The sequence below is a fragment of the Erinaceus europaeus genome, chromosome 9, assembly GCF_950295315.1.
Source record: "Erinaceus europaeus chromosome 9, mEriEur2.1, whole genome shotgun sequence".
NCBI classification, from domain to species: domain Eukaryota; kingdom Metazoa; phylum Chordata; class Mammalia; order Eulipotyphla; family Erinaceidae; genus Erinaceus; species Erinaceus europaeus.
Window position 1 is genome coordinate 42649389 of NC_080170.1, and position 23399 is coordinate 42672787.

At 42.2% G+C, this 23399-nt stretch overlaps 2 protein-coding genes across 4 annotated transcripts in view; one reads left to right on the forward strand and one right to left on the reverse strand.

The window, feature by feature from the left end:
- The first annotated feature begins 9264 nt into the window (after positions 1-9264).
- RALGPS2 (Ral GEF with PH domain and SH3 binding motif 2) overlaps positions 9265-23399 on the forward strand; it is a 144951-nt gene continuing 130816 nt past the window's right edge. For 2 of the 3 annotated variants that reach the window (XM_060197741.1, XM_060197743.1), the window contains exon 1: positions 9265-9397. The gene's annotated coding sequence lies outside the window, so the exon portion shown is untranslated. Of the gene's footprint in view, positions 9398-9421; positions 9441-23399 lie in introns of those variants that run through there. The other variant, XM_060197742.1, reaches the window with a different exon arrangement.
- Positions 11355-11883, reverse strand: LOC107523322 (SEM1 26S proteasome subunit). Its single transcript, XM_060196962.1, has one exon. It carries the CDS (start codon positions 11802-11804, stop codon positions 11559-11561), a length of 246 nt encoding a protein of 81 aa, XP_060052945.1. The 5' UTR covers positions 11805-11883; the 3' UTR covers positions 11355-11558.

Consider the following 23399-nt stretch of genomic DNA (forward strand, 5'->3'; position numbering starts at 1 on the left):
GTTGAGAATGTTCCATCCTCCGAAGGGATGATACATACATACTCTATGCTACACCTGAGGAAGATGGGTCGATACTGGGGCAGCTTGGAATGTTCCTACTCATGACCACAGAGTGTGAGCTCAGATCTACAAGGATGCAGAGGTCACATAGACTCCTAAGCTGAATATGGGCCCCAGATCACATCAAATTGATGGGGTTTATAGTCAGCAATATTTATACCCCTTTCCCATATTAGGGAGCTACTCTTCCCTGATCCAGGTTTCTGGTACTTTTTCCAGCCATGACATCATCTCCGCAGACAATAACTTGGATCCACCTGCATATCAGATGTCAGGCTCAGGCAAAAAAAAAAAAAAAACTAGTATAGCCACAGGCCCTTTGGAATATAACCAAAATATGCCTACTATAAAATGGAGGACCCCCCAACTCTTCATCTGCACTATTCATCTGCACTAGCCTTTAGATCCATGATTGGTCAACTCTTCATCTGCACTAGCCTTTAGGTCCATGACTGGTCAACAATTTGTTTGGCTTTATATGTTAAGTCTCTTTTTAGCCACCAGGTTCCAGATGCTAGCATGATGGCAACCAGACTTCCCCGGACATACAACCCCATCAATGTGTCTTGGAGCTTCGATTTCCCAGAACCCTGTCCCACTAGGGAAAGAGAGAGGCAGGCTGGGAATATGGATCGACCTGTCAACACCCGTGTTCAGCAGGGAAACAATTACAGAAGCCAGACCTTCAGCCTTCTGCATCCCACAATGACCTTGGGCCCATCCTCCCGAAAGGTTAAAGAACAGGAAAGCTATTAAGAGAGGGGATGGGATACAGAGTTCTGGTGGTGGGAATTGTGTGGAGTTGTACCCCTCTTATCCTATGGTTTAGTCAATTTTTCCTTTTTATAAATAAATAATTAAAAAAAAAGAGTAGGTGGCACAAAGTGCAAGGACCATTCTAGGATGCTGGTTCGAGTCCCCAGCTCCCCACTTGCAGGGGGGTCACTTCACAAGCGGTGAAGCAGGTCTGCAGGTGTCTATCTTTCTCTCCCTCCCTCTGTCTTCTCTTCCTCTCTCCATTACTCTCTGTCCTACTCAACAACAATAACAACAATAATAACTACAACAATAAAACAAGGGCAACAAAAAGGGAATAAATAAATAAATAAATATTTAAAAACAATTATTAAAAAAAAAACAGAGGACAGATCAAAGGAATGTATGCCACAACTACTTATAGAGCAAATAATACTAAGAACTTCTGAGTTTTGGGGGGAATGCCTCGTATTGTCACTTTTGCTTTTATTATGATGACTTCTAGGCCATTAGGAGTAGGTTACATTATGTTGTGTTTTATTAGTTTGAGGCAAACAAACTGGTGATATTTCAGAAAAAGAGATCCATATAAGTGTTTTAAATTAAGCTACTAGGATTTTAAGACGAGAACTTTAGTTATCATCTAGGAGATCTAATTACACCCAATTCCTCATTTCCTGATTTGCTAGTCTTACCAGATAAATGAGGCATTATTGGTAATGAAGCTCTAAAGGCAATACTGGAAATTATTATTACATGGAGCCAGAGACATGGCTCAGAAGTTCAGTGCATGCCTTCTATGTATAAGGTTCTCAGTTTGATCTCATGCACCAGATGAAAGCACCAAGGACAGAAACAGATGGAACTCCATAGATAATGAAATGGTACTTTGGTATTTTTCTCTCTTACATAAAAGGAAAGAAGGAAGGGAAGGAGGGGAAGAGAAGAAGGGAGGAAGGAAATAAATGTGGACCAAGGTGGCTCAGTGGTCAAGTGCATACGTTAGGCCTTGGATTCATCCCCTGGCACTGCATTAAAATAAAATAAAATAAAATAATAAAGTAAAAATAAACCAAACAAACTTGGCTGGCCAGTGGTGCATATGATTAAGTGTACATAGTACTATGTGTAAGGACCTGGGTTCAAGTCCCTGCTACCCACCTGTAGTAGTGACGCTTCACCAATGGTGAAGCTTCACAAGTGGTAAAAATGTCTGCAGGTGTTTATTTCTCTTTCTCTCTCTTCCCCTTTCGTCTCAATTTCTGTCCTGTCAAATAAAATAGAAAGCAATATTAACAACAAAAACAAACATAGCAAAACAAAACTTAAACCTGATCTTAGCCAAAAGTCTGCGAAGTCATTATACATTAAATAGTTATCAGTTAGTTCATGAGATGTTCATGAAATGACAGAGTGTGATCGAGAGTAACGCCAAGATAGACTGGATGGGCTTTATGCCGGATTCTCGTATCGCCAAGCTGCACAATAAGCTCACGTGAGGCCGAGGCATGGTGTAGAGGGAAAACAGATGATACCGTTTTTGCAGTGCTAGGGATTAGTCGCCATTTTTTACAGTAATCAGATATCAGAGACATGTGTTTCGTGAGTGTTTCCTCGAGGATGTCGAACTTGGATGCCTGAGTTGCACAGCAGATGTCATCGGCGTAGATGAACTTCCTTGAAGAAGTTTCTGGGAGGTCATTGATGTAAATATTAAATAGCGTAGGAGCCAGAACAGAGCCCTGGGGGAGGCCACTTGAGACAAGTCTCCATCTGCTAGACTTGTCACCCAGATGCACCCGGAATCTTCTGTTTTGGAGAAGAGACGATATAGTGTTGGCCACCCATGGAGGCAGGCATCTTGAGATCTTGACTAGGAGACCACGGTGCCAGACCGTGTCATAGGCTGCTGTGAGATCAACAAAAACAGCACCTGTCTTTAAATTCTTCTGGAATCCATTTTCAATGTAAGTTGAGAGGGCCAGGGCTTGTTCGCAGGTAGATCTTCCTGGGCTGAAACCAGCTAGGGAGGGTGATAGGAATTTCTCTGTAAGAGGAGAAATACGTGACAGAAGCAGCCTCTCAAGGAGTTTGTAACACACGGAGAGGAGAGAAATTGGTCTATAGCTGGCGGCCAGTGTTGGGTCTTTCTTTGGTTTCAAAACTGCTATTATCTTCGCACGACACCAAATTTTGGGCATAGATTCAGATTCCAAGATGTGGGACAGGAATGAAGTGAGCCACTTCTTTGCCGCAGGGCCCAAGTTAAGAATGAGTTCTGGGGTGATGTTATCATAGCCAGCAGCTGTTCCTGGTTTAACCCTCTTCAAAGCGTCTTCCAGTTCAGACAGTGTAAAGGGAGAAAGTTTTGGAGATGGACAAGATAACTGGAAGTGGGATGACCACTCATGGGAAATTTCTCTTTTCCAGACTGGGTCGATCTTAGCACATCCAACTTGAGTTAGGTGACTGGCCACTGAGTTTGGAGATACGGGAGGATGGGAGACGGGAGGGGGTTGGCTACCGACACCCAGACTGTGAAGAAGCTTCCAGGCCTTCCTACTTGAGTGGGTGAAGTTCAGACTTTCCGTGAGTTGTTGCCAGCAGGCTTGGCGTGCTGCATCCAGGGAGGCAATGAGATGGTCAGCCACATCTGGGTCGCCCGACTCATCATACTGCTTTGGTAGTTGCTCGCATTTAGCATCAAGACAAGGCGTATAGTTAGCACGTCTCCCACGAGGAATGGCTTGGGAAGCTGCTTTGAAGATGGCTTGCGGAAGCGCCTGTAGGAATCTTCAGAGGGGATAGAATTAATTGGAATTGCAGGAATAGATTTGTTGGTAAGATCACTGAACAGACGCCAGTTTGCTTTCTGAAAGTTCCATCTTAGTTTCTCCGAGCACAGAATCAGTGGGAGCTGGAGACCAATGTGGATGATAGCTGGGCGATGATAGCTGGGTGATGACTGTGCGGGAAGACCTTGAGAACGTGTCTTGTAGCGGGAAAGGCTTGGCCGTTGACTGTACTAATCCAGCACAGGTCGGGTGAGTCTTTATTCCATCTGCAGAGTCTTTATTCCATCTAGCACTGTGAAAAGAGCCTGGCTGTTTGGGATCGTATAATAGGGAGAGGTCATTCGCTGAAGCCCAGTCGGCTAAGATAGAGCTGTCAGCACGAGTGGAGGAATATCCCCAGACTTGGTGATGACTATTAAAGTCTCCAACGTAAACGGCTGGGTGATTCAGGCTAGGCAGGACCTCATTATCCCATGAGGCACTGGGAGGCTTATATACGTTGACGAGCTGAATAGTTCCAATAGTAATGGAGTCGGAGAAGGTCGAAGAGGCCGTATGGTAAACGTCCGCAAGACACGATTTGGCATAGATGGCTCGGCCATGTTTAGGATGGAGATTATAGCATATTAAACCGAATCCACTGATGGTGAATCGAGCAGCTTCATTGACTGCTATATGTGTTTCTTGTAGGCAGATAACATCTGCCTGATGCTGTATCGCCAATTGACCAATAAGAATGCGTTTGGCAAAGGACAGCCCCTCAACATTAAGTTGGAGGACTCGAAGAGCAGGACCAACAGCTTGAAAGCTGTCAGGAGCTGCTTGTTGCTGGCTTTGAAAGTGACTGGGATCCATGTGGATTCAGTTGGCTAGGAAGGATCGTCAGTTTCCCCAATGAATGGGTACTCACGGGATGCGCCACGGGAAGGTGGATCCAATGCATCACGAACATCTCATAAAAACTGCAGCAAAGGTAGGCGTGAGGAATAATATCATTGCAAGACTGGCCAGCTCCTCATGGGGCGCGAGCGCTTCCACACTATGATCATCATCTCTGGCACTATGCTATTCCACTGCAGAATACTGTGCCCCAGTATGGCTCCGTAGCCCCCATGTCCACTTGGTCGATTCCAAATTATATTCCTCCATGAGGATAATTTCTGGAACCATCCATTCCACCCCAGTTCCATGGCTGCCAGTTCTTAGCAACATCGCCCCGCCAGATATTCGTCGGGATGCGGCATCATCTAAGTTCATTTCCCATGTCTACGCTTGACCGGACCTGCCAATATACGTGGATATCTTCGCCCACCCTGTCCAACGCTTGATGTCTCGTCACCCAATCTGATCCCCTACGCCTACACTGAACTTCTCTGTTCCAGACTCTTGGAAACAGAGTTGGCAGTCAGCTGAGGTAAAGAACAAACACCTCATCACAGACCCCTGAAAGCGAGTGTCAACCCGGCTTTGACCTAGCACGTTATGATTGGGCCCTCCTCAATTGCTATTGAACAGGCCATGGTCAGTGCGCCGCTATGTTGCATCGCTGGGGAGCCAGAGACGACCCGAACTGCCCCTGCGGCTACAGACAGACTATGACCCACATAGTCAACGACTGCCACCTCTCCAGATTCAAAGGAGGTCTCAAAACTTTACATCAGGCTCAACCTGACGCTGTTGATTGGCTACGGAAGAATGGCAAACGCTAGAAGAAGAAGTTAGTTCAAATACTTATACAATAGGCAGTCTCGCCAAGAGTTGTCTCAGAGAAATGTTAATCATCATTAAGTAAATCATTCTAAGGGGCCCATATCCTGCATAAAGTTGCTTTGTGAGAAGCAGCTTCATTTAAGTTAAGGCTTTATGTCTTTTGAAAGATGGTATTCACATTTGAATGAGCTAATGATACTCTTTGCTTTTAGCATCTTAAAACCAGGGGCATGTCACACTAACTGAATATTCTGGCATCAACTCGCCTTGTGCCATGTGACAGTTTTCTGGAGTCTGTCCACCTCTTCAAACTCACACCATTCTTTCCTCTCAAAGTGAATTTGGTCAGACTGCTCAGCTTAAAAATTTTTTTAAAAATAACTTAATTTATTCATGAGAAAGATAAGAGGAGAGAAATAACCAGACATTACTCTGGTACATGTGTTGCCAGGGATTGAACTCAGGACCTCATGGTTGAGAATCCAATGCTTTATCCACTGCACCACCTCTCAGACCACGAATTTTTTTTTTTTTTGCCTCCAGGGTTATCACTGGGGCTGGGTTCCTGCACTACAAATCCACTACTCCTGCCAGTCATCTTTTTAAAAAAATTCTTTTTAAAAAAATATTTATTTTCCCTTTTGTTGCCCTTGTTGGCCGGTCATCTTTTTACCATTGTTGTTGTTGTTGCTGCTGTTGTTGTTGGATAGGATGGAGAGAAATTGAGAGAGCAGGGGAAGACAGAGGTGGGGAGAGAAAGACACCTGCAAACCTGCTTCACCGCTTGTGAAGCAACTGACCCCTGCAGGTGGTGAGCCGAGGACTTGAACCAAGATCCTTGCTCTTCGTACTATGTGCACTTAACCCAGTGCACTACTGCCCTGTCCCCTCACCAATATTTTAAATAAGAGCATTACAAATATAATCAGCAATTAAAAATTACGCAGTCACTATGTATATATTTGAAACAAAGTTAAAAGTTAGAGATAATAGGGATATACCTTATTATATTACTATAATTCTGTTGCTTTAACAATTCAGTGTTACTAAAATAATAACATGTCTTACTGCTGCAGTTTGATTTTGACAGCTGTAATGTGATGAGTAGCTTCTTGTTTTTTGCACTGGTGGTCTCTTTCCTTTGAAACTGCATGTTCTGTATCTGGATTAGCTCTTGGCTTAGGTTGTGGAAATAATTTTGATGGATAGTAATGAAACTTGTTACATAATGGTGACTCCCCTGAAGCTACTCTTAAGGATATTGAATTCTCATTGATTTCTATTTTATATAATGGCATTTCTACTTTATACATTAGTGCTTTTTTGTTATACTAAGACTGAAGATTTCTTGTCATTTGGCAAAAGCAAATGGAATACATAAAACAATTTATGGAATTTAACTGTGGCAAAAGATGCTTTGGTAAAGAAAGTTTGCTGCTAGACTGGGAGTATGGACCGACCAGTCAACGCCCATGTTCAGCGGGGAAGCAATTACAGAAGCCAGACCTTCTACCTTCTGCAACCCACAATGACCCTGGGTCCATGCTCCCAGAGGGATAGAGAATGGGAAAGCTATCAGGGGAGGGGGTGGGAAATGGAGATTGGGTGGTGGGAATTGTGTGGAATTGTACCCCTCCTACCCTATGGTTTTGTTAATTAATCCTTTCCTAAATAAAAAAATAAAATAAAATAAAAAAGAAAGTTTGCTGCTGGTCATCTTTAAATGTAAAAAAAAGTCATTATTTTGGTTTGCATATCAGTGACTAGAAAGGACATCAACTTTCTAGGATAATTCCAATCTTTGAAACTACAAACAAGAATAGAGAATTTTTTCCTGTATCTTAAATATACAAATTCTTAATCTTACTAATTTTAAATTTTAATTTAACATAACTCTAAAGGCTAAAAAATGTATTTTTTTTTACAGATCAACATGAGAAACATGTTTTGACTAATTATTCCAAAACTGGGAATTCAGTATATATAAGAATTTAGCATACCCATGGCCTAATTTCCCAGGTCACATGACCATTTCTCTTCAAAGATCAAATAAAAACTTGATTGCTCTTACACTGTGGAAAGTATTTGCAGATGTGGGAAAACAGGCTCATTTGTTTTTATAAAGTCCTAATTCAAACTTAAAGTAATTGTAAGACATTAGAACAAAATGGAATCCCCTGTTGTTCCTTAGCTTCCCCACTTTTTAAAGAGCAGTGACAATGGAAAGTATATAATGCCACTGCTGTTGGCACATAGCCAGTCATCCTTTCCTTAACCTCATACTAACACTTAAAAAAAAAAAAAGGCTAAATATTTACCCAGTTTGATAGCTAGGAGAGTGTTAATTGTTTGCTCCTCCCATTTACCAATAGCCTGTCTTCCTTTTTTAAAATTATTTTTCTCATTTGAAAGTTATTTTGGATTTTCCCCCTTTTAAGCTTTTCTATTCCCCCCCTTTGAAAATAAAATGGAACATGAAACACCATAAATTTTGCCTACTTTTTTTTTATTTACCTTTGGTTAAAAGTAAAATAAAGGGTCTTTTAAAAAAGTAAATCTTGGGAGTCGGACAGGCAGACGGATCCCGGTTCCAGCCTACCGCTCCCCACCTGCAGGAGAGTTGCTTCACAAGTGGTGAAGAAGGTCTGCAGGTGTCTTTCTCTTCCCGTCTGTCTTCCCCCCTTCTCCATTTCTCTCTGTCCTATCCAACAACAACGACATCAATAACCACAGCAATGTTAAACTACAAGGGCAACAAAAAGGAAAATAAATATTTTTTAAAAAGTAAATCTTGCAGCTCAAAGCTCAAGGACCGGCTTAAGGATCCTGGTTCGAGCTCCTGGCTCCCCACCTGCAGGGAAGTCGCTTCACAAGCGGTGAAGCAGGTCTGCAGGTGTCTTTCTCTCCCCCTTTCTGTCTTGCCCTCCTCTCTCTATTTCTCTCTGTCCTAAAAAAAAAAAAAAAGTAAATCTTAGAGAGGAACTGAAGAAATCTCGAAATAATTAGCCTTCCTCAATATACCAGATTAATCGTTTAGTGGTTACAAAAGGGAGAAAAAAAATGGGAACAACTATGTTCCTTTCATCTTAGTGCTAACAGTCTTCGTTCTATTTTCTACTGCACTTTGCTCAGAGAAAGTGCTGCAGATGATCAAATAATAGACATTTCCAAATAGTCTAAAGTAGCCTAGTCAAGGGCAGTTCTGCACTCTGCCATCATCAAAGGCGCTGACGTGAAGTGAGTCTCCAACAGCACTTGCTGAAACCCACCCTCAAATCATTTCTCAGGAAATGCTTATGATTTCCTACCAGACCATTCCCAGGAAATGTTTACTATTTCAGACCCTTGCTCGTGCACTGACGTGAAAATACCGTTCACCTGCGCGCCTCGGGCTGATACCCAGGGGTAGCAAAGCAAACGTCAGTCACGAGCTGCCTAAGCCAGGCCAGCACTCACACAGCGTGACAAAGGCCTGCTTCAAAGGCATTGATCAGAGGGTGCGGACCACAGTCCTTGAGGATCCTTGGGCAATGGCGGGGTTCTTCCCATTGGGCCCCCCCTCCCTGGAGCGCAGCGATATCCAAAACTCTCGCAGCACCATTGATGTTGGGGCCAAGTGCTTGCAGACTCTGTTCTAGGTTTAAAGGGGAGGTGCGGCCGCGGGAGGCCGCAGACCGCTCCGCCCGCGTCCCGCGGCTCAGGGGGAGGGGCCGGGTGGCGGGGACACAACCTGCGCGTCCCCTAGGCCCTTCCCCTGCGGGCGCGCGCGCGGACACCAACCCCGGTGGCGGTTGGGCGCCGCAGGGCGCGAAGGGCGCGGGGCGCGCGGGGAGACCCCCACCCCACCCCTCCGTCCGCGGCCGCCGCGCCGGGCCCCGCGAGCGCGCTCAGTTGGTGCGCGCGCCGCTCCGCCCCGCCCGGCCGCGCGCCCCCGCCCGCCGGCTTGTCCGCAGCTCTGCGCGAGGGGCGGGTCCAGCGCGCTCCCCTCCCCGAGCGGCGGGCGCTGAATGAGAGGGACGCGGCGGCTCCGGCGGCTGATCCGCAGCGGCTCCTCCATCCTGGGAGGTGGCGCTCAGGTCGGTGCTCGGGCCGTGGCGGGGCGGGCGGCCGGGGGAGTCGGTGAGAGCTGCAGGAGCCCTGCGACTGGGCCGGCCGGCGACTTGGCGGGGAATGGCGGCGGCGGCGGCGGCGGCGGCGGCGCTCGGGGCCGCGGTGAGGAGGCTGAGGGGCGCGGGCGGGGGGCTCGTGGCGGCGTCTCCCCCGCGGGAGGCCGACTCGGAGGCGGGCGGCGGCTGGCGGCCCTGCTGCGGGTTACGGCCGAGGCCCGGGGCGCGGCGACAACCCCCCCTTTCCCTCCGGAGCCCCGGCCTCCGCCCGCGCTGCCCAGCGGCCTCCAGGTGAGCCGGGCCGGGCGGCAGAACCGGGCCACACCCCCTGCCCGGCCCGGCCCGGCTCGGCCCGGCCCCGAGCATCGGTGACCTGTTGCCGGGCGGCCCGCGGTCCTGGGCCCGCGGCTGGGGCTGCTGGGGCTGGGCGCGGGCGGGGTGCGGGGTCCAGGTTCGAGGCTCGGGTCCCCTCGGGGCGGGCACGTGAAGCGGGGAGGGGAGCCGGGGGTCGAGCAGGACCCTGGCGGAGCCGGGCGGGCGTGTACACACATCCGGATTTGCAGCGCCGGGTTGGGTCGGCTCCTGCGCCCTGGCCCCGGGGGTGACGCGGAGCCCGAGCCCCGGGCGGGTGTGGGTGGGGGTGTCGGGCGGCGCGCGGCTCGAGGTTCCCACCGGCCCCCAGACTCTCGGGCCCCTGGGGCGCGCGGCGCCGCGGTGCAGCGTCCGTGGGCGGGTGGGAAGAAGCCGCGCGCTGATAGGAGGCACCTGGTACAAACGGGGGTTGTGAGGGCGGGGGAGGAGCCCGGGAACTGCACTCGGCCGCGGGGAAGGCGCAGCAGCAGACCCGCGGAGGAAGACCTCGGTGCGGGGAGCCTACACCCGTGGCAATTAACCGGACTTGTCTGCTAGCTGCTGGGCTTTCTCAACCCGGGTTTTGTTTTGTTTGCTTGTTTTTGAATAGCAGGAGTTGCCATAGAGAACCTTGTTTTCCAACCAGGGTTGATGGACCGATTTTGGTTATTTACTTATTTTTTCTGTTCATGGTTACACGGACCCTTGTGAAATTATCGTTGATGATCAGAATTTTGCTAAACTCGGTCCGTTCATGTAGTCACAGGTAGTCTGCTACAGTCCTGATCGAACCCCAAATTTTGCTTATACACTTGCTATCAATCAAAAGTATAAATGTATACATATAGTTATGTATGCACATATGTATGTGCATATTACTGTTGCTGTTGATTGGGTCACTGCTGACTTTAGATGACAGGAACCAATTCGAAGAGTGTTATTTTAGTAAAAAGAAAACAAAAAATCTCATGCTTCGTAGGCATCAAATTTGTCATCTAGCTTCAAAGAATTGGAAAATGACCTGTTTAGCTAAATCAAAAGATTGTATGTAAGGACCTTGGATGCCTTTTATAATAAAATTTTTAACAACACTAATTTACTTTAAGCATACCTGTCTGTTTTAAAATTCAGTATGATTTGAAGTGCTATTGAATTTTAAAACAGACAGCTATGTTTAAAGTAAATGAGTTTTTTTCTGTTTTAGTCCATATCTTTCTGAATTAAGGAATTTAACTTTCCAGAATACTCTGGGTGGGTTTCTGGAAGTAATTGTTCACATCCTAAATTCCAGATTGCAACATAACTTTAAAGGTAGTGCTTGTTATCAAGACTGCAAGATGTTTTTCTGAGAAATTTTTTAAAAATTTATTGTCTTTATTTGTTTATTGGATAGAGACAGCCAGAAATTGAGAGGGAAGGGGTTGATAGGGAGAGAGCCAGAGACACCTGCAGCTCTGCTTCACCGCTTGTGAAGCTTTCCCCTTGCAGGTGGGGCCCGGGGGCTCCAACCTGGGTCCTTGTGCACTGTAACGTGCGTTCAACCAAGTGTACCACCACCCAGCTCCCTCTGATAAAATTTTATTTTTTTATTATTATTTTTTTTAGACCAAAACATTTATTTGTGTGTCTGTGTTACAAAACAAAAATAAATTCAAGCAACTGATGAAATAAGCGTTTTTTTTTTAAACATTCCGCCCTGGGCTCTCTGTTCTAGAGTTTAGTTAACAGTTCAAGTGTAGGCTGCTTCAACAGTTCTTTCAGATGTTATGAGGTCTCCATCTTAATAACCATGTTTCTCAAGTTCAGCTCCTAACTGATTGGAAAAATCATCCTCTACATTGTCCTCATCCCGATTATCCTCCCAGACATGTGCATCTTCATCTTCATCTTCATCTTCATCTTCATCTTCATCTTCATCTTCATCTTCATCTTCATCTAAACCAGCCCAGTCTTCCGCGGGGAACTCCTCAAACTCGTCGTCGTCTTCCAGGAGACCCAAGTCCACCGGCTGCTTTTTCTCCGACATAGCGAAGTTTTAGGGTCAAAACCCTCGCGGGTCAGTGAGAAAGCCAGTCACGTTCACCCCTCTTCCGCGCCGCTCTAGCCCCAAAAAGGTCTGATAAAATTTTAATAGAGCAGACCAACGTTTTTTGAGGGAAAATACAACAGAAACATTGGCCTTGTGAATCTTGTTTTGCATACTTTCATTTCACATCTGAGTAATGTATTTGTTTGTTTAAATAGATAGTATGCATCCTTTTCAACTTACAGTGTAATTGCCATTGTGACACTAGCTTGTCAATGAATAACATACCATACAGGTAAAATTGTTCTTTTGCGACTTAAAACAGTTTTAAGTTTTTTTCACAGGCTCAATTCATTCACTCACTTATTCTGTCGTTATTGAGTACTGATTTGGTTCCAGTTAGTTGGCTAGACATTAGGGATACAAAAGAAAAAAAGATTGCTCTGATTTAACTAAGTAAGCAGGCATATATTCTTTTTTTATTTTCTAATTTTTTATATTTATTTATTTTCCCTTTTGTTGCCCTTGTTTTTTATTGTTGTAGTTATTATTCTTGTTATTGATGTCATCGTTGCTAGATAGGAGAGAGAGAAATGGAGAGAGGAGGGGAAGACAGACAGGGGGAGAGAAAGTTAGACACCTGCAGACCTGCTTCATCGCCTGTGAAGCGACTCCCGTGCAGGTGGGAAGCTGGAGGCTCGAACCGGGAGCCACGTGCGCTTAACCCACTGCCCTACTGCCCGACTCCCTAAAGAACTTTATTCTTTGGGTTTATGTAGTTGAGGGAAATCTTGCTAAAAGTAGCTTCTGTCACACTTGTTCACAAGGACTTTCTCTTTAAATCTCATTTTCATTTAAAAAATCACCTTTTTCATTCTGGCTGTGTTTGAGTGTACCATGTCCTACTGGTCTTCTGTGGACTCTGATATCCATTATTATTAAAATCAGAACAGTTTGACTAATAATGATAGTTTGCCTTTTTGATTAATATATGACAGATATTAGTGTAGTTCTTTGCAAAGTTAAAAAAAATGTATTCTTGAGTTGATATTTTAGTATCTCTCATTGACAGTGCCAGTAATTAACACTGACCCTAAATTGGCATTATTTTCTCCGTTTGGTGATGTGAAACACACCATATCCCAAGAAGTACAGAGTGGTGCCACAATCTGGTTGTAGTTCTTACTGTAATCCATTGTCCATCCAGGGAGTGTGATGCTTGGAAGGAGACACACCCAACTTCTAGGACTACAGGTTAGGACATAATCCAGCTACTGGGCCATTTTCTAGAAATTTTTAAATAATTTAAGTTCAACAATTGACATAAATTGAATTGACTTTGTCTTTTCTTTTAGTGAATTAAACTTTAGAGCTTAATTATTTTTTCCTGAAAGTTTTGCTTGCTTTACAGCAGAGACACATAGTAAGAGTTTACTTTTGATGACTTATATTTTCAAATTAGGATGTACTAAAATCAGTCCTGATTTTTGTTGCATAAAAACTGTATTTGCTAGAAATCTTTCTAGATACTCAATTTCCAATGAAAAGAAAGTTCAAATAGTTTGAAACTCCACCTCAGCCTGAGTGAAAAGTTTCTTGGAGTGGAAAATGAATGTATATTTAATGATAAGTTATTTTTTAAATGTCCCATTTCCATTGGCTTGGAAATCCTATGTAGTATTAGTGAGATTAGGTGCGATAAATTTTGGTAAATTGGGTTATGTGAAATATTTCTTTTTTCTTTTTGGCCACCAGTCATTTCTGGGATTTATGCTAAACTTGGATCCACTGCTTCTGGTGGCCATTTTTATTTATTTAATTTTTTTTATGATAAAGACAGTAAGAAGTAGGGAGAGAAAAAGAGACACCTGCTCCACTGCTCCTGGAGCTTTTCCCCAGGTATCATGTTCTCTCTTGGCTGGTAATCCACTGCCTGGCCCTTGGAATCTTTACTTTGGGCCATATGATAGGAATAAAACACTGGGTTTTTCATGTGTGGGCTCTACTTTATGGAAAGAAAAAAGTCCCAGTGTAAATTTTCTTCCATTAATAAGTAATAACTGACTAGGGTATATAGGAAGAATATGATAACTTGAAGATGCCTGGCCGTTTTAGTATCCATAACAGAAAACTTCCAGTACTATTGCTTGAATGATGTGCTTCTTTGGCATATGAAAAGCTTAAAATGAAGCTTTTGCCTTGAACTTAATATCTTTTGTTCTTTTAAATAATCTTTTTCTCAAAAACATATTTTCATCTTTGGTCTTTTAGTTGAGTCTTACTAAACTTTTTTTTTATTTTAAATCTCTGAAAATTATATTTGCATGTCTTCCCCATCACCCTCTGTTCTTACCTTTCCTTTTTTTTTTTTTTTCAAGCATTAACTTCTCACATTTAGAGCATGCATTTGTTTGTTTATGGTCTTTTTTGTTTGTTTTTTCTGGAAATCAAGGATGAGGTTCTTGTTCACTGTTGTTATACTAGTACCTAGAAAAAGTACCTGGTATGGAGATGGTGCCAGAGAACATACGTGGGTTGAGTGAATTGATCAGTATTGACTTTTCTTTGTTTAAAACACGTGAACTTTTTCCTTTAGATAATACAGTGGTACAGTTAAAAAGAAAACTGCTTTATAAGGCTCATGGAAACCACTAGCTCCCTGCCTTATCTTTTTTTACTTCCCTCTCAGCCTGTTCACAGAGCAGCCAGTTTTTCACACTTAGAGCTATCTCTTGTGACAGTCCCATATTTTAAAATATTAGTTGTTTTTCAGGCTTAGATAATATCTTTTGGTTTCTGCTATGACAAAGGAATGTCTTTCCTCTTGGATTTCTTATGCCACCTGAATCTCCTCTCCCTTTAGTTTCCCAGTACACTTAGAGCATGCTTTTGGTTAAATCACTGTTCTGGATTTACATTATGTGGCTGTGTAAAATGTGTTTATCATTGAACCTTGTAGTACACTTTTTAGAGTGGTTACACTTTTTAGAGTTAAAATCTCCTTTTTGTTTTCTGCCTAGTTGCCTACGTGTTTTTGATACTTTTCTAAAAACTATTTCAATGTATTCATACACATCATGCATTGATGATTCAATTTTCTTTTGAAAAGTCTTTGGGCTTTCTGTCTTCCTGCTCACATCTGCAATGCTGGCTCCTCACTTCTGCTGCATTGCTGTAGCTTGTCACTTCTCTAAGATTCTGAGATTTCTTTTTGCCTTTTCTCTATGTTGGATCCCTGTAGTTTCTGAATTCCTGCCTCCTCCTTTCTCCATTTACATCTTTGTTTTGGTGAAATGCATGTATCCCTCTATAATTTTCAGGAAACAAGAACGTATGAAGAGGTGCAATTTTTGAGATGTTTTTGTTGTTGAAAAATATCTTCTGCCATGATGCTTTTTCTGATCTGAATGTAGAATTCCAGGGTGAATATATTTTTCTCCTTTTTTTAATTTAGATTTTTTATTCAACGCTTGGCATAAGGTGGTGCTGAGAATTGACCTGAGGCCCCTGGGGCTTGGAAATGCAAGTTGGTGTTCTGATTGGCTAAATTATCTCCCTAGCTCTAAAAATTAAATTTCCTTCAAAATTTAAGAAATTGTATTATAATTCTCTAGTTTCAAGTGGCTGATGAGAGAGAACTCTTAGACAATTCAGTAGAGCTTTATCCTTTATATCTTCAGTCTATCCCTGCTAAGATCTCTTTGTGACCACTGTGTCTGATCCATTCCCAATGTTATATGTGTTTGTACAGATCTTGCTTTATATCGTGTACTTCAGCTTAGTGGCCAACTAGGAGAAGAGAGACAATGTCCTAGAGGATTCTAAGGCTGGAAAGTAAATATTTTAGACTGAACAGGCATTAAAATATCTGTTTCTATGACTCTGTTATAAAAGCAGCCCTAGCATGCTGACCCCTCATCTGTGCATAGGTGGAAGAATTAGTCTTTGATCTACTTGTAGGCGGAGTTTTAGAAATAGAAGACAATAAATGGACAGATGTGATTTGGTAACTTGAAGTTCTCAGATGAGTATTTCTTTATGTTAATGTATGAAAACAAGAGTCAGTCATTAGCAGAGAGTAAGGAAGAATGGGAATGTATATTGGAGAAAGAGAAGTATTGAGTATACCATAGTCATCTATCAAAGAGTGGAAAACTGCGTAGAGCAGAGCAGAGCAGAGCAGAGCAGAGCAGAGCAGAAAAGATTAGAAAATACTGTGTCATTGTTTGTAGCATCAAAGGCTTGTTTGAGAAAGATGACGCTGAATCTCACATCCCTTTATAGGAATACCTCTGAGATGGAACTCATTAAAGATGAAGTACCTTTAAAACTGCTTTATTAAGTTTGATTTCTTACTGTTAGTTGTCAAAAAAATGGGGTTATTTTATTAATCTTACTAGATGTATTTTCACATATAGTAATATTATAAATACATGCATATATATATTTCATATACAAGTTAGCCAATGCTACTGCTTTTGTAACAGGGATGCTAAAAGAAAATTTTATAATTTATTTCCCAGATATAAATTTTTAATTAAAAAATCACTTGTTTATTCATTAAAGTCATGGAACATTTTCTGTGTGCCAGGGAAAGTTCTTGGTGCTAGGGACACAGCAATAAACAAACACAGAAAATGTTTGTCCTTGCATGCATTTACATTTCAACTAACATAACATAACTAAATTATTTACATACATTAAGATTAAGAAGAGAAAAGTGTTATGCATAAAAGAGAGAACAGAGTAGATGCAATTCAATGTATTTTTTAAATTTTATTTATTAATATTTTTGCCTTCGGGGTTATTGCTGGGGCTTGGTGCCTGCACTACGAACCCACTGCTCCTGGAGGCTGTTTTTTCCCTTTTGTTGCCCTTGCTGTTTATCGTTGTTGTTGTTCTTATTGCTGCCATTGTTGTTGGATAAGACAGAGAGAAATCGAGAGAGGACGGGAAGACAGAGGGAGAGAGAAAGAGACACCTGCAGACCTGCTTCACTACTTGTGAAGCAGGAGGCTTGAACCCATATCCTTAAGCCGGTCCTTGGGCTTTGTGCCATGTGCGCTTAACACACTGTGCTGCTGCCCAGCTCCCAATTTAATGTATTTTTTCAGTTTTATTGAGAGATAATTGACAAATAATACTGTGTTCACATGTGATGACCAGGGGCTTGAACCTGAGTTGTTAAGCTTGGTAAAGTGTGCCATTCATATTGGGTGAGTTATCACTGGGGCCCTTTAATTACTTTTTCATATCTTTTGTCTATTTTCTTACTGCTAAATATGATAATGAAATACACAAAAGTATATTAGGAAGAATGCATTTACCCCTTACTTAAAATGAAACATAACCAATGTAGTTGAAGCATCTTTTTAATTAATATTAATAGCATGTAAGAATTTCTTCTGTGTTAAGAATATTCCTTGCACCAGGAAGACAGCATAGTGGTTATGCAAAAAAGACTTTATGACTGAGACTCTGAGGCCCCTGTTCAGTCTTATGCCACTGTCAGTCGGCTGAACAGTGCTTTGATTAGAAGAAAAACAAGACAAAAAAAAAGATTGTTACTTGTGCCAGCAAGATTGCTCATCTGGATAGTGTGCCTCCTTTTGTCATGTGCACAGCTGAAGTTTAATCCAGCTCCCGCTGCTCTGGAGGAAGCTTTGGTGCTGTAGTGTCTTTCCCTTTCTCCTTCTGTCGTCTCTCTTTCTATCTGAAAAAGTTAGCCAGACATGGCAAAGTCCTCATGGTGACAAAAATTAAAGAACATTAAGTCTTTGTTACTTGTGTTAGAAATGTTCTATATCTAACTTAGCATCTGTTGTAGGATAGACTATTTACAACTAAGAATTAAAAAATATGCTGTCAGTTAAAGTATGAAACTTTATTTTGAGAGGTGTCCTGATCTGGCATATTAAAAGGTAAGAAAGCACTCTTCTTGGAATGCTGAAAAATAGTGCTTTACTATGTTTTTATGTTTTCTTTAGTCAGATTTGTCAATCTTATTTTTAAAAAATTTTAAATTATCTTTATTTATTGGATAGAAACAGCCAGAAATTGAGAGGGGAAAGGGAGCTAGAAAGGGAATGAGACAGAGAGAACTGGGATCCTGATGCTGGTCCTGGTCCTTGTGCTTTGCTCCATATGCTCTTAACCCGATGCGCCACCGCCTGGCTCCCTCTGCTGCTTTTCTTTTACAGTTTTGGTTTGCTGTTAACTTTCATGTGGGCTTGAGTAGTCTAAATGACATCTATTAAAGTTGGGGAAAATGAGTAATTCTACAAAAAGAAACAGTTTTGATGATATCCTAGGGGTAGGAAAATCTGCCTTTTAATTATTTTTGTTAAGAGTTTTGAATGTTTTCGTGAGCAGTACTTATAAATATTAGCATAGGCATGTCAGTCTTAGAGTTAGTCTTTGCACTCATATCTTTTCATCATCTTGGCAGGAGATGAAATCTTATATGCAAAATTGCACTTAATAGTGTAAGATCACTTGTGATTATGTGTCAGATTGCAGTGCAGCCCACAGGGAAGGAGGCATAATGAGGGAAGGAGTAGTTGTTTCTCTAGTTGGAAAGGTGTAGATACTGAAGAGCAGCATGACTGAAGAGAAAGTAGTGCCAGGGCTAGGGGCGGTGGTGCAGCAGATTAAGTGCACATAATGGGAAGCACATAATGGGATCCTGGTTCCAGCTCCTGGCCCCCCACCTGCAGAGGGGTCACTTCACAAGCAGTGGAACAGGTCTGCAGTTGTCTTTCTCTCCTCCTCTCTGCCTTCCCCGGCCTCTCTCAGTTTTTCTCTGTCCTCTCCAACAACAGAACAGTGAGGACAGCAACAACAGCAAGAAAAGGGAAAAGGTGGCCACCAGGAGCAGTGGATTCATGGTGCAGGCACTGAGCCCCAGCTATAACCCTGGAGGCAAAAGCAAAAGAGAAAGTAGCAAGAGTTAGTCTCTTAGGTGTACTTTGGATTGAAGGATTCCTTAGGAATGGAGCAGAAGATAAATTACCTTTGATGAGGTGATTATTCAGACTTCATAAATAGATTATAGAGTTGAAATGATGCTATCACTATCTTGTAATTTCTTACTTTATTTCCTTGTACATTTGAATCAGTACATTGCAAGTTTGTAAGTCAAGATTGGAGGGAAAAAAAAAATCAAAACTGTTAGAGCCACTTTTTACGAAAGAAAGAAAGAAGGAAAAAAAGGTCCAAAGAGATAGTTCACCAGGTAGGATATATGATTTGCCAGGCTTGCAGCCCAAATTTGAGCTCCAGTATTATGTGGGAGGTGCTGTCAGACTGGAGGAAATGCCAGACTATTGGGTCTTTCTCTTTCTCTTTCTTAAGGAAGAAGGTGACATAGAGAAGTGTAATTGTGCACATGGAAGTCCCTCGTCAGGTACATAAACAATTATATGCCTATTATATATGTAATCTTCCCAACAAAAGGCTTGAAATAACATTGATAGCAAAGTAGCATAAATTTTGCGTTTACTTTTTTCTTCTGAGTTAATGATAGAAAAGTTTTTAATTCAGAGACTTCCTCTGTCATTAAAGCCAAAAAAGATGGAGGATAGAACTTGGCTGCCAAACAATTTTTAAAGATACCACTTTAGAGATTTGGATTCAAGGGAACCAGTGGAACTATTGGCATAAAAGCCTTCTGTGCTGCTTGTGTTTCGTTGGGCTATCACAACCAGTAATGTCGGCACATCTTTCAGTACAGTGTGGCCCAACAGATAGAGCCATAGGAGTAAGCAGGGTTTTTTGATGTCTGCTGCATCTGTCTCTGAGCAGGATTGGGGAATGTAACTGACAGGGTCTTCCTTCTCTGTTATAGCTGAGATAGTATGTTAATATAGTATGGTTATTTTGACTTAGCAGTAGCTGGACCTGTGATCCTTGTCCAACTCGTGTGACACTGAACTATAGATGATCTCAACAGTGACCAAAATTTATAACTTCCTAATGCTTATAACTAAATAGATTAGGAATACTGACAGGACTTCTGATTAATAATGACTTAGTTTAACTCAGTGTCAGTGAAGTATTTTTTTCAGTTCTGACCTTCCACAGTACTTAAGTAAAGAAAATCTACTTTATCCACAGTACATTGCAGAAAAACAGATTTCAGTAACAAAGTTTTCACTGTGTGAAAGCTCTATTGCAAGTTATATGTCTGGGAGTGGGCATTTGACCTAACGACTGACAATCTGTAAACCATCTTACAACCTAGTTGTCTCTGGGAAAATTCTAGCCAGTTATGGAAAACCTGAGTTAATTTGGCATTGAGTCATATGAGTTGAAGCTAGAAGGGTGTATTAATGTGGAGTCTCAATTGAAAATTTAAAATAATAGAAAATAAGTTTTAGGGGTGGGGTTAGATAGCATAATGGTTATGCAAAGAGGCTCTCATGCCTGAGGCTCCATAGTCCTAGGTTCAATCCCTTGCGCCACCATAAACCAGAGCTGAGCAGTGCTCTGGTTAGAAAAAAAAAAAAAAAAAAAGAGAGAGAGAGAAAGAAAGAAAAAGAAAAGTTTTAGTAGGAGTTGTAAGATATGGAGATGATAAACCAGTTGGTAGCTAGAAAAGAAAGGGTCAGTGATGTCAGTAGAAGCATAGGATTCTAAGATCAAAACTATGTGATTCATAAGAGAGGCCCAGAACATGAGATAGAAGATTCTAGCTTCTGGTTTTATAGATACTCTTTTTCCATCATTCTAGTATCATTGTGGCTTCTGACCTTCTTGAAACCACATCTCATTTCTCTCCTCAGGAAAGAGTCTTTGATGTCAGACTTCTGACAGGAAATTCTGTTGTTGTTTTGTTTTTTTTTTAATTTAATGAATGTGTGGCTTTGGGCAGGTTGTTTGTCTTCTTCCTCATCTGTGAAGTAAGTCTCCTCACACTACCTTTCTTCTTAGGGTTGGCATGAGATAGTGGATCCAAAGTTATTAGAAGATGCTGTGTATGTAATGAATGTTCAGTCATCAATTCATATATGGATTGCCACTTGGGATAATTTGAGTGAACTTTTACAGCTAAAGATTTACATTTGCAGATTCATTTACATCAGGTAACCCAATGTGTAGACTGGGTGAACAGGATTATATTAGGTATCCAAAACATTAATAATACTGTCTTAATCCATGCAAATAATAGCACTTGGAATTTATTTATTTAACATTTAATAGAGACCTGAAGTCTAGGGAGTATCTCACTTGCATAGTGTGCTGTTTTGTCATGTGATGACCCAGGATTGAGCCCAGTGCACTGAAGGAAGCTTTGGTGCTGTGGTCTCTATGTCTCTTTTAAAAAGGCTTGAGGCAGTTCGTCCTTCCCTTCCCCTTCCTTCCTTCCTTCCTTCCTTCCTTCCTTCCTTCCTTCCTTCCTTCCTTCCTTCCTTCCTTCCACCTCCAGGGTTATTGCTGGGGCTGGGTGCCTGCACCACAAATCCTCTGCTCCTGGAGGCTGTTTTTTCCCTTTTGTTGCCCTTGTTGTTTATAATTATTATTGTTGTTGTTATTGCTGTCATTGTTGTTCAATAGGACAGAGAAATTGAGAGTGGGGGAGAGAAAGATAGACATCTGCAGACCTGCTTCACCACTTATGAAGCAACCCCCCACAGGTGGGGAGCTGGGGACTCGAACCGGGATCCTTAAGCCAGTCCTTGAGCTTTGCGCCATATGCGTTTAACCCGCTGTGTTACTGCCCACCCCTCCCTCCCTCCCTTTCTTTCTTTCTTTCTTTCTTTCTTTCTTTCTTTCTTTCTTTCTTTCTTTCTTTCTTTCTTAATAAGATATTATGTGCACCAACTCCTTGAGTCTTGTTGATAACTTGCCTGGTTCAGTTGGCACTAACGTTACTTATTTGAAAGTGTAGAAATGGAGAAACAAAGGGAGTCATCATCTTTTTAAATTAGCAGAGAGTATCTATTAACTGCCCCTTTTTTTTTTTTTAACATTTTCCTAATGCTTGCTTCTCTGCCATATTAACAAAGAGGTGGTATTCCTCAGGTACAGAGATGTAAATGGACAAAAGATGATACTAGTATACATACTCTTACAAGGCTCAAGGATATACATAATGTGGTCTGTTATTTGACAGTAGACAATGATAGTTGAATAGTTTAAATCCATAGCAATCCCTTTTCTTTTTCTTTTTGCTTTTTGAAAGGATACAGGTAGGCTGGCAAGTTAACTCACTTGGATAGTGCCCTTGCTTTATCCTGGGCACAACTCAATTTTGAGCCCAGCCCCTGCTGCACTGAAGAAAACTTCAGTGTTATGGTGTCTTTTCTCTGTCTCTTGACCTCTCTCTGTCTCTCTCTTTAATATTTATTTATTCCCTTTTTGTTGCCCTTGTTGTTTTGTTGTTATAGTTATTAATGTTGTCATTGTTGTTGGATAGGACAGAGAGAAATAGAGAGAGGAAGGGAAGACAGGGGGAGAAAAAGATAGACACCTGCAGACCTGCTTGACCACATGTGAAACAACTCCTCTGCAGGTGGGGAGCCAGGGCTTGAATCGGGATCCTTACGGGGTACTTGCGCTTTGTTCTACCTGTGCTTAACCCGCTATGCTACTGCCCGACTTCCAGTCTCTGTCTTTTTAACTAAAGAAGTTTGTCTGGGATGGTGAGGCCCCAGTGACAACATAGAAAAAACAAATTACAAGTAATAGTAATTCAACGAAAAAGAAAAATGGAATCAGAATTTGTGAGATGCAACTAAAGTAATGTCAGGTAGGGATGGTATACACCACACAATGTCTTGATTAGTAAAGAAAAAAGATCTCTAGTGATTTCTGCTTCTACCTTAAGAAATGAGAAAAAGGACCTGAAGATAATTGCCCTGGTAGGGTGAATGCATTTCCATGCATGGCCCTGGTTAGGTGCCCAGAACCACAGGGAACTGTGATGGCACTCAGGGAAGCTCTGACACTGTGGTGGCTTTCTCTTTGTCTCTTTATCTGAGGCTAAAGGAATAAAAAGGTTGGCCCAGGAGTGGTGAAAATGCACATTTGCAAATTCCCAGCACAGGGCCTCCCCTCCCAAAAAAAAAAAAAAAAAAAAAATTAGAGGACAGGAAGGTGGCTCAACAGGTAAAGTACAGGACCTGGCATGCCCAGTGTCACAATAACTTCATTCTTAGTATTTCCTTCCTTTATAATTGAAAATGGAACCTGGGAGATGGAAAGAGAAAGTAGGTTTGGTAGAAGAATGAGGAAACAAGGAGAAGACTTAGGTTGGGTTGAGAACCTTGGTTCTCAGTATGCTGCTTTTGTATTTTCCAAATAGAGCCATAGTTGGGATTTTGTAGATTTAATGTACTAGTTCCAGAAGATGTAGCTCAAGTTGGTCCATATTCTGGATTTCTTTGTCTGTTGGGATACACTGTCCCTGTTTTTATTCTAGACTAGGGCTTGGCAGGCTTTCTATAAAGGCCTATGTAGTAAATAACCTAGGGGCTTGTTGGTATTGTTTTCTTTTGTAAGCCTTACTGTGTCTATGTTCAGGTCTCCCTATATAGTATGAAAACAGCCACAAAGAGTGCATCAGTGGATGAGTGTCTCTGTATCCAAGAAAAC